Here is a 12032-nt window from a genome sequence, read left to right as displayed (position 1 = left end):
AGATATCAACAAATGTGTTTTTATACAGAATAAATCTTTTTTATCTCCTCAGATGCTTAAAGCAAAGCATATAAATTTTAACTAAAATTCTGGTACATTGTTAATTGTTAGCATTTATTAAAACATTCAAAGCGTAAGCAGACACTTGACAATACCCATTTCAGCCTCTAATCACGAACCTCTAATGCACTGAAATTTATTATTGGAAATCTTAATGTTTCTTTTTTTTTAAATTTTATATTCAAAGAATTAAGTTTACCGTAAGTCATAATTTTTATATGCAAAGGCTATGAATAGTTTAGAAAAGAAATTGTAAGTTTATTTCAGATTTTGTAATCAAGTAAATAGATAGAAATATTGATTAAAAAGAAATAACACTTATTTATAAAATTCTGTAGGCCTGAGAAAATATGATCATTGGTATATTTATATTCTTCATCATAACATTTTGTGCGTCTTTTGTAATACAAAATGTATAAATGTTTTATGTTTTACAAGGACATTTGAAGCTCTCAAAATATCTTAGTAACAAGAAATCTTTTTGTAAGGAGAACACAATATGTAATAAAGGGGGGTAAAATGTAGTAGTTTTCCCTTATCAATAAAGTGACAAATAATATTATATGATAATGATATAAAGAAAGCTGTAGTTGACAGATATCAATTCTTTGTAGAATATTTTTATATGCTGTGGATTCATTTATATTTGTGGGTACCATTTTTTTGTGGACAGAGGAAAATTTGCATTTTCATGGATATTTGATTCAGGGTTTTGCCAAAGTCTGCATAAATCCTAATTGAAAATTTGCAATAAGTTGATCATTTAATTTTGTTATGCACCTGTACCCACGAAATCCACAAAAATTGGTATCCAACGAATAAACATGAATCCACAGTATCTATTTTAATCATGAAATGACGACATATTTAAAAATGTAAACATGATGCAAATGCACATGTTCATGAGCTACAAATTTAAACCTGGTTACATCATTGATAATTTGATGATAGATGAATGATAAATTGAACTGTTAGCCAATTCATATGAACAGGTTACAGGAGGGTTGAGCACTCACATACATGTATAACCCCACTGGTTCCTTCTGTGCCAAGTCAGGAGCCTGTAATTCAGTGGTCGTTGTTGGTTCATGTCTGTCATATTTCTTTATCTTTATGTTTTGTTAGTCATTTGGCTGGAAATTTTCTCAATTGAGTTGTTTCATTAATGACATTAATTGTTTTTATTGATGAGCCTTTTATAGCCGACTATACGATATGGGTTTTTCTCATTGTTGAAGGCTGTACAGTTACCTATCATTGCTTACCTCCACTTTCTTTGAACTTCAGTGGATATTTGTTGCATTGGTAATCATACCACATCTCCTTACTTTTACATATGTACCTGTTTACCTGACCATTGAAGGCATTTCAGTAACTCTTGTTTTAAAGAATTTCAAATTTTGATTTGTACCCGATGACTATATTTGATTGCTTTATTAAATATATCATTTGAAACGTAATGATATCCAATTTTTTTTTCAGAATAAGATATAATTTGCCCAGAGCAGAATGACTCACAGAGGAACATTACCAGCTTTACGAGCACCATATGACACATCAGAGGAACCAGAATATGGGAATAATCGTTACCGAAGAAGTCCCCAAAGCCAGGAGCAAAATCAAATAGTTTCTTTTCAACAGAATAATGGTGGTCAAACTCAACGGGGGGACTATCACAGTCGTGGTCCATCAAGGTTGGACCTTTTGGAAGAGAGATTGGGTCAACAAGAGAGAAATACAGCCACAGTTATGGATAGAGCTTTTAAAATTAAGGAAGATGTGATTGACAGTTTGAATTTCACACATGGAACTTGGCAAGATGAGAAACATGCAAGATCTATGTTGCAAGAACATATACGTACAATTACTGCTATAGTTAATAAACTAAACAATGATATAGCAGTAAGTTTTACATTTGAATATAGTTTTTGTATTAAGAGTTTAAGACTATGAATGCTGTGGTTTATTTCTGATTTATAATGCATAGTAGATTTATGAAGCAAGATGCCGATTTCCTCTTTGCATTCCTAAACTCTTTAGTCATGTTAGTCATGAAGAATATCCATCAATTTTTTTTCCCTCAGTATATTACAGTTTTAACTAAAAAATATTGATTTAAAAGGGCATACAATACAGTTTTGATCCCATGATGAAATTTTGATGAAATTTTGCATATAAGCTATTTTTATATGACCGCAAAAAAATTTGCTGTCGTATATTGGTATCACGTCGTCTTCGGCGTCGTCATTGTCAGCGTCCTCCAAAGAAGGATGATTTCCATATAATAACTTTAGTATAAGTAAATAAAAATCATGAAAATTTTAACACAATGTTTATAACTACAAAAGGGAGCTTGGGATTGATTTTGGGGGTTATGGTCCCTTAGGTTTAGGAATTTGGGGCCAAAAAGGGCCCAAAACAAGCATTTATCTAGTGTCAGTACAAAAAGTTGTGTATACCGGTAAGTATTTCAATTATTTCAATTGTTCTGATATTGTACCACAATAAATAGAAGGTTGGGATATATGTTGTGGGTTTATGTTATTCAAAATAACATAAAAAATGTGATGCACACTGTTAAATAACCCGCTATGCGCGTTATTCAGTGTGCAACAAATTTTTTATGTTATTTCTTCATAGACAGAAAAAATATTACAGTCATTCCTTAAATGAAGTTTTGAATAATGAAATGATTCTAAAATATAGCTTTTCTTTTCAGTCACTTGATGATCAGTTAAGAGTAAGAGATAATGCAGCAGTAGGCACAAACTCTGCAGTAAAGAACCTTGAAGTTCATCATGTGGCATCTTTAACAGATTTACGTGGAAGGATTGTCAGATGTGACACATCAATTGCTAAACTTTCCTCAGAACTACGCAACTGCACAGATTCTTTAAAGCAAATAGGTGGCACACAACAGGACAATCAAAACAGATTATTGGATAGAATACATAACTTAGAATCAAAGGTTACACATTATTTCATAATTTAACTTTTAAGTTTTTCATACCCCAATTATGGGCTTTATGGGTTTTTTATCTGTGCATCTGTTTGTTCGTTCATCAGTCTATCCATCTGTCCCAATTCAGATTTAAGTTTTTGGTTAAGGTAATTTTTTTATGAATTTGAAGTCCAATCAACTTTAAACTTAGTACACATTTCCCCTATGATATGATCTTTCTAATTTTAATTAGTTTTTACCCCAATTTCAAGGTCCACTGAACACAGAAAATGAAAGTGTGAGTGAGGCATCTGTGTACTGTGAATACATTCTTGTCCATTTTCTGTTGAAATGAGTTTGCAATTAAGAACTAATGACTTTTGGTAAATTGCTATAATTGACTCTTGGTGTATTTTATTTACTGGTACTGTGTTGTTGCAATTCATGAGGTTTTTAGTTCTGCATTTGAAATTACAGTAATGTTATCAGTAATGAGAAAATTCTTCAACTTTACATCAAGTTCATGAAGACTCCCTCCTACTTAAAACCTTTTAAACCTAGCAAAAAAACATTCAATGAGTATTGAGAAAATTCTGTACTGTAATAGAAAGAAGTTCAAGACTTAAATTATTATACCCCCGCTTTAAAAAAGGGGGGGTATACTGTTTTACCTCTGTCTGTCAGTCAGTCCGTCCATCAGTCCGTATTACCGTCCATCAGTCCGTCCATCAGTCCGTCCGTCAGTCAGTCCATCCCACAAAACTTTCGTCACATTTTTCTCAGGAACTACACATCCACCCTTTCTGTAATTTGGTATCAACATTTATATATGTCAGCCATACCGTGTGATGCATTTTCAGATTCATCACTTGACAACTTCCTGTTTACCGAACACTTGTATGATTTTACACATGATAGCCAAATTGAAAATTTTCTTCACATTTTTCTCAGGAACTACAATACAAGGATTTCTGAAATTTGGTTTCAGGATTTATATAAGTCAGCTTTACCGTGTGATGCGTTTTAAGATTCATCACTCGACAACTTCCTGTTTACCGAACACTTGTATGATTTTACACATGATAGCCAAGTTGAAAATTTTCGTCACATTTTTCTCAGGAACTACAATACAAGAATTTCTGAAATTTGGTTTCAGGATTTATATAAGTCAGCTTTACTGTGTGATGCGTTTTCAGATTCATCACTCGACAACTTCCTGTTTACCGAACACTTGCATATTTTTACACTATTAATATTATCCACTTGCGGCGGGGGTATCATCAGTGAGCAGTAGCTCGCAGTTTCACTTGTTAAAATTTATTATAAGCAACAACACTATGAATATCTCAAATGCTATTATTGATAGACCATGTTTAAATGCTTTATATTAAGTGTAATTTCTTGATATGAACCATTTTGTTATTTAATCCTGCTTATTGAAGTGCATCTGTATTTAAGTGATTGAATATTATAGATTGTACAAGTAAACAACTTGCTAGATCGTAACACAAGTGAGCAGAAGATGAAGTTACAGCATCTGGAGGGGGACACTGGTCAGCAGATGTCCATATTAGACAGTAAGACACGAAGTGTAACAGATGATATGAAGAATATGATAAACCAGTTTCAAGCCCACCAGGAAGGAGAGAGAGAAAAATTGGAATCTCGACTGTTTGGACACATTGAGAAAATGTCAGCAGCTAAAGACACATTAATTGTAAGATATTAGATCAAAGGTCTGCCTGTAAAAAAGTTTTAATTTGGTGCTAATCTAAGATTGTGCATTTTAGCAGGTAAAACAAAATTAATAAAGGCCCATATTGGCGAATAGATTAAACAAATGGAATGCCATACGGGTTGGTACAAAACATACTCCTTGAATATCAGAGGACCATAAGTAATCATCAACAAGATGATGGGAATATTATATTATATTGAGTATTAGTAGTGATTTTGAAATCTTGTTTTTTTTTTTTAGCAATAGAGTAATCTGATTTAATAGAATGCTGCTGGAATATTCTTTCCTGTCATTTGTTCATCAATATATTACACTGGAAGTCCTGATATCAAAATCAATAACCATTTGAACTTTGTTTTTGTTCACAGGGTATATATATATGAGCTCTTAATATACATTGTCATGGTAACAATTTTGTATGACAAGATATAGCTAAATAGCTGGTCCGTATGGCCAGTCCTCATTCCAAGATGCAAAAACAGCTGTATCAAATGTATGGTTAATATGAGTTGATCTTTTGAGTTCTTTGCCAGTCAGACAAATTTAAACATTATTTTATAATAACATGATGAAAGAGCTACTGAACAAACACATCCTATGTTTTGTGCTGGTAGAGTTCCCTTAAGTTGATACCATATATGGTATGCAGGGTTGTGAGATGAATAAATCAAATACCCCTATATTGACAACACTAAGTAAGTACCTCAGGCCAAAGGGAAGCCAGTCCAAGTGGTAGGGATGTGCCCTAAAAGTGTTGTCCAAATTAGGAAGAAACTTAATACAAACTGTACACTGATTTTGTGCTTACATTCATGTTACACATTATTTTTATTTAAAAACACGTTTTTTAAAAACACGTTTTTTAAAAACACGTTTTATTTAAGAAATAATTGATGCAAGCTATACTTTATTGTAGTTTTAACATGGGTAGGCATTATATTCGTGATTATTTTTGCCCGAGCAATAGTGAGGGCTAAAATAACGTGAATATAATGCCTACCCATGTTAAAACTACAATTAAGTATTGCTTGCATCAATTATTTCAATTCTGATTAGGACAATTAAGGTAATATCTATGTCCGATGTATAAAAGTGTACAGCATTTGTGAAAGCTTTTCCATGAACCTCCCTTTTTTAGCTCATCTTGTTCAAAGGGCCACAATCATCATTGGGGTATCTAGTATTAAAAAATGTGTCCGGTGACTCGGCCAACCAACCAAGATGGCCACCATGGCTAAAAATAGGGTTAAAATGTAGATTTTGGCTTATATCTCTGAAGCCAAAGCATTTAGAGCAAATCTGACATGAGGTAAAATTGTTTATCAGGTCAAGATCTATCTGCTCTGGAATTTTCAGATAAATTGGACAACCTGTTGTTGGGTTACTGCCCCTGAATTGGTAATTTTAAGGAAATTTTGCCATGGGATTATTTACAAAGCAAAAGAAGCACGTCATATTAGAATTATATACTTACCATCAGAATAGTTCAAGATGATTATTGATATAAAGACAATTAGAACAATTTTAGATTAACTCTAAATTTAGTAACTTCATTTTCATTATACTATGTTTGATTGATTTTCTCTTCAACATCACATAATGATATAGAGAATCCTATAGCAACGTCAACAAAAGATGTCATATGTAAGATACCATTTTTTGGTACTTCAGCTCTGATTTTGTATACTTAGTCCTGGAGAAGCCGCTCTGATCGGCGAAAACATGTCGACAATAAAAGATGCAGTTTACTTAAGTGTTGGTTTCAATGTAGCTGTATTTAATAGTAAAATTTACTTCAGGGGTTCTAATTTTGTATACTTGTCCTGAAGACACTGATCTTATGATGCGGTTTTCTTAAGTGTTGGTGTCAATGTAGTGGTATTTATTACCGGTAACAAATGTACAATATTTGAATGTCATTTTAAAAGTTGGCTTCAAAATATATTTTTTTGTGGATATCACTGTCACTCCTGTCTCTTATAAATGTACTCACCATCAACACATTTAACCATCCTTACTATTGAGTTGTAATTTTTACATGCATGTAGCCCACCTTGATGCCCACCTTTCCAGTTAGCACACATAATCAGCATGGCCAGGTAACTTTTATGTGTGTGTCCATCTCAGGTATGATCTCATCTTTTACATGTTGTGACTTTTAATAGTATATATAGGTGTGCATTTTGTCTTTTATATTTATCCTGAAAAAAAAACCTGTTTTATATTATTTTCTTATATTCCTTTTTCAATGTTGTATTTTTTTTTTAATGTCACCATTTTGATATAGGTAATTGAAATATGTAATGACTTCATGTTTTAGCTAATTTGTAGCATAGTGCACAATTTCATTTAAGTTATGCTGAACTTTTTATTTTTTAAGATAAAACGAAGTGAATTTTCATTAGAAAGAAGTGTCAATGTAAATAATTTTAGGATGCACATATTTATTGCAAAAAAAATTAATCATTAGCCTAAATTAAATTACCTCGTCTACAAACTTTTCTTTAAAAAATAATGTCAATTTACCTAAAATTTCTTTTATACCCCTGTCAGGAGCATTAAGTGTTACCCTTGTCAATCAGTTTGTTTGGGCCATAAGAGCTATTGTTGTCACTTGGCATATGTTGTTTTTAATTAATTTTTTCGTTTTAAGAGGTTACAGAATACCTATGGGAGTTAACTCTTAAAAATCAGCTGAGCGTTTAAATCACATACTATTATTAGTAAGGAGAAATCAAGCTTTTTAACGATCAAAACTAGTGTTTGTCAGTACTGTAAATTCAGAACTTATTGTGTGCATTTATTATTGCGATTTTGTCATTTTAGACTTGAATGCGATTTCTATTTACGATTTTGAAAAAAATCCTATTTTAATTCATAAAAAATATTTCAAAATGCGAGTTTAAATTATTGCATTTACAACTCTGTCACATTTTTCGCAATAATAACCAACTTGCAATAATTTCTGAATTTACAGTAAATATTTGTCTAAACTTTATGAAAATTAAATGAGCCAAATCTATTTTCGCCAAAGTGTTGGGTACCTCCTTGAACTACTGAACCAGTTTCAATTCCACTCAGGATAAATGATACTAGGATATCTACTATTAAGTATACATACAGCTTGTGTTTTTCATTTATTTAATTTTACATTATCTTTATGGCTAGAAATGGCACTTAAGGATAAAATGTATTAAATATGTTATATCTTGAAAACCATAGAAGATAATAAAAACTTAAAAAGAGTGAAAAAAGGTCAGAATGTGTTAAGATTACTTTCTTCCTATTGCCATTTACATTATCATTTGACTCCTTAAACAAAGATTTTTGACTAGTTTGGAGTTTTGCCATCCTATTGAAACTTTTAATTGAGAGGTAGAATATGTAGAACAAAAAAGATCAGCATTGCAAGACATATATGTAATTAATTGATAGTCGAGTGTTTCTAGCTGTTTAAAATTTATTAATGATAAGAATGAACTTTATGAAGTATTTCATTTTGCCATTGAGTTTATGTTATCATTTTTTTGGTGACAAAGTAGGGAGGATTTTTGTCTTAAGATTTTGATTTTTTTTTCATTAATTTTTGTATTTTATTTAGTGATTAACATTGAAAAATAAAGTTGCATTTTAGCATGCAACTCCAATTTTATTTAGGGTTAAAGATATAATGTTAGCTGTTCTAACTAATATGAGTCTTTTAATCTATAACGTATATACAAATGGTTATCGAAAAAGTATAAAATTACAAAAACAGATTAAAATTTGTACTGATCTAACTTTTATAAGAAAATATGAATTTTTGTATAGTTTTTTTTTTTTGGCAATTCAAAAATCATATTTGAAATGAGTCATTGAGAACATGTTGGCCAAAGTGTTAAAATTTAAAACTGTTATATTGTTATATCATTTTTGACAGTGAAAACATATTTTATATTAGTCCATTTTCTCTTACCACAGGCACAAATATATGTCAACACAAAAGATTATTGTAAATGTTATTATCAGATATCTTGGATCCTTTGTATTTTTATTGACCTTATTTGTGTATTTGTTTTTGTAGGAAAAATTGGAGAGAAAAATGGATGAGAATCACTATGTTACAGATGCTAGACTACAGAAAGTTGAAGAAGCTATCATGGAAGAAAGAGCAAGAATTAGTGAATTACAACATGTGAGTAAAAAAAACTCATTCTTGTCTGGCATTCAACAAAAGTCACAGAATGTGAGACATAAGGATTTCAGTCCCACTACAGCAACATTTATTATTTGTAAAGCTTTACATTTCAGATGTTTATAAGACCCAAAGGCTTCATACTTTGTATACAGATGTCTTTTGTCACAAAGTTTCTGTCTGTCTTGTCATACTCATATGTTCATTGTTATTTTCATAGTTTATCGACTGCTGGAAATTTTTTGGTTTTTTTTGCCATGTGAATTTCTTGCTTTTAATGAGTAATCTGATAACTCTTTTTTTTAATGCCGTTTGTTTTCTCGATTGAATTGTTTTACATTGTCATTTCGGGGCCTTTTATAGCTGACTATGCCATATGGGCTTTGCTCATTGTTGAAGGTCGTATGGTTACCTATAATTGTTAATTTCCGAGTTATTTTGGTCTCATGTGGAGAGTTGTGTCATTGGCAATCATACCACATCTTCAAGTTTTTGTGTTTTGGTCTGTTTTTCAAATACTTTTAGCAACAGGTCAATGATATTTGATGTATGAAATGATTTGCAACTGTACATGTCTGTCTGTCTGGCAGGTACCATCTGTCGATTCTGTCCCATGACCTCATTCTCATGCTTAAAATGTCTAATTTAAGTTTACCTGGTAAAGTTTTTTTCACAGAATGAGATACTAGCAACAAATATATTTGATTTAGTGAATATTTGTAAGGTCTGGAAGGTATCAACTGACCTTATTTTCATGGTTCATTGGTTAATATAACTTTTCATGCATATGCCATGGTTTGGTTGTGTCTTGTATAATCAAGCAATAGGTCAACTATATTTGGTATATGTAATGATTGTTAGATGTACATGTCTGTCTGGCTAAGTTTATATGACCTTAATCTCTATTTAATGGATCATTGATAATGTAAAGTTTATGTGGTACTGGTAATAAAACTTTATTTTTAGAACTATCAAAATAAAATAAATCATGAATAGTATAAGCAGGTGAGACATTTCAGTGTGTGCACTGATGTTATAATACTTGTATTATCTAACAATAGTCTCAGTGTTTTTTTTATAAGGGTGTAATAGTTGTGAATTCTTACTGGTTACTGTAGTAGTTAAAGCTGTTTGCTATATGTAGAATTTGTTAAGACAAATGCAGGGTCAAAATGGTTGGTCAGCATCTTCAAGTACTTATTGTCTTATCTTGTATTTTGAAAACTTTGTAGTTGAATACTTACAAAAACAACCCAACCCCCTCTCCCTATTATGAATGTCTTTTCTGTCTTCATGAAAACATGTATTTTCATATCACATTGTAATACACAGTAACAGCAAGAGATACATTTTCAAGAATCTGTGAAAAGTCCAGATATGCAGAATTTTAGTATTTTGGCCAACCCTGCCAAGAATCTGCTGATGATCATGAGTGTGAGGTTTAGATGACAAATCTAAGACTTTTGCATTTCACCCAGCTTTTGATAAAAAATGCTTGCATTTTCAATTTTACAGTAAGCTAGGTTAATCAGGCAAACCTAATTTTGATAAATACAAAGGTAATATGATTTCATGAATAATAACTTTTTTCTTTCATTTCAGGATATTGAAAATAAGTTGATGGCTAAATTGGACTTCAGTATACGTAATCAACAAGAAGAATTTTCAAAATTAAAACGTGAAGTTCGTGAAGGGTTTGCTACAGTGCATGAGAGTATAAGTAATATGAAAACAGTTATGGAGGGAAAAAGAAAAATACTTGAGGATCAGCTTCGTAAAGAAATAAGTCAGATCAGAAAAATGGTGGTTTTGGTTTAAGCCTCATCAACGATCATAGTATCACTGTTTGAAGCACTCTCTACACAAACCTATCAAAACCCTGTCCCTGTTTGTTCGTATATTTACAAATGACTCATCCAACTTCATTTGAAACTATTGAAGGAGCAAATTTTATGCTCTAGAACAAATAAAATTAGGTCATAATTTAGTCTAATTGATTTCCACTTCTCATCTAGTATTTTTCATCTGTCTTTTTTTTTTATTTCTGTGAAGCCTATATTTTAGTAAAAAGTTAAACACAATAGTTCAACACAACCATTAACATAATAAATCATCAAATATTGACATTTGAATCTCATTGTCTACCTTTCATTCTAATTATCATTCTACTTTGCTGAGTTTCACCTGATTAAATTTCAAGGTCACATTTACTTTATACATTACAGTAAACTTTAAAATTACAATGTAATTATTTTCAAACTTCAAATAATTTAATTTTGGATGTAACGCGTCTTCTGATTGGCTGACGTTATTTTATTATGAGCCCATAGACATAATTTAGTCATGTGACCGTGACTTCATCAACGTTTTTTCATGGTTTTCTACGGTTTAAAATGGAATTTAGGATTAAATTATAAGAAATGACTGTAATATTTTTTCTGTCTATTCGAAATAACATAAAAAATGTGGTGCACACTGTTAAATAACCCGCTACACGCGTTATTCAGTGTGCACCACATTTTTAATGTAATTTCTTCATAGACAGAAAAAATTGTACAGTCATTCCTGTATATATATATTAACCACTTCACTTTAATACATTGTTAAATTCTGCTCTTACCCATTTGGATCAGTATATCACACACCAGTTTGTCTTCAGATTTAAACTGAGTGTGCTAGTATTGTAACATCTATTGGGCTTCCATAGCTAGCACACAAATCAAAGAGAGGGTCACAACAGGAGATTTTAGGTACAGTTGTGTGGCTTGGATTTAAAAAAAACACCCCCATTCATATATTGTACAATTTTGAAATCGCAACCTATACAAAAATAGTTTACAGCGAAATCATAACCCATGCCTTATGATCAATTTGTTTCACAATAAGTGCAAAAGGTTCGATATGTGACTTTTTTTTTACTATTACTCTAGTGGGTAAAGATTATTTATTGTGACAGTGTAATAAAATTTGATTAATAACAAAACTTGTGTCAATAAATTTCAGCAGATGTAGAAATTTATATAACTAAGAAATTGAAATTGCAGATTGTTGCAAAATAAACTGAAAAAATTATGACCCATTGATATTTCGATCCTTGGTTAAATTGCATACTATTGATA

General features: G+C 31.2%; 2 protein-coding genes across 2 annotated transcripts in view; one reads left to right on the top strand and one right to left on the bottom strand.

The window, feature by feature from the left end:
• LOC139519882 (protein FAM81A-like) overlaps window positions 1-6940 on the bottom strand; it is a 19866-nt gene extending 12926 nt beyond the window's left edge. The window contains exon 1 of the mRNA XM_071312177.1: window positions 6733-6940. Within this exon, the coding sequence (XP_071168278.1) occupies window positions 6733-6735 (3 nt within the window). The 5' untranslated portion in view covers window positions 6736-6940. The remainder of the gene's footprint in view (window positions 1-6732) is intronic.
• Window positions 1-12032, top strand: part of LOC139519883 (protein FAM81A-like) — a 27984-nt gene extending 15952 nt beyond the window's left edge. Inside the window, exons 2-7 of the mRNA XM_071312178.1 lie at window positions 1543-1962; window positions 2780-3028; window positions 4476-4718; window positions 8803-8913; window positions 10516-11195; window positions 11473-12032. Coding sequence (XP_071168279.1) covers window positions 1570-1962; window positions 2780-3028; window positions 4476-4718; window positions 8803-8913; window positions 10516-10731 — 1212 coding nt within the window. The 5' untranslated portion in view covers window positions 1543-1569 and the 3' untranslated portion in view covers window positions 10732-11195; window positions 11473-12032. The remainder of the gene's footprint in view (window positions 1-1542; window positions 1963-2779; window positions 3029-4475; window positions 4719-8802; window positions 8914-10515; window positions 11196-11472) is intronic.

This window comes from Mytilus edulis, chromosome 4 (genome assembly GCF_963676685.1).
Source record: "Mytilus edulis chromosome 4, xbMytEdul2.2, whole genome shotgun sequence".
NCBI lineage: Eukaryota > Metazoa > Mollusca > Bivalvia > Mytilida > Mytilidae > Mytilus > Mytilus edulis.
Note: the sequence above shows the minus strand (reverse complement) of the source record. Positions and strands in the feature narration are given on the sequence as shown.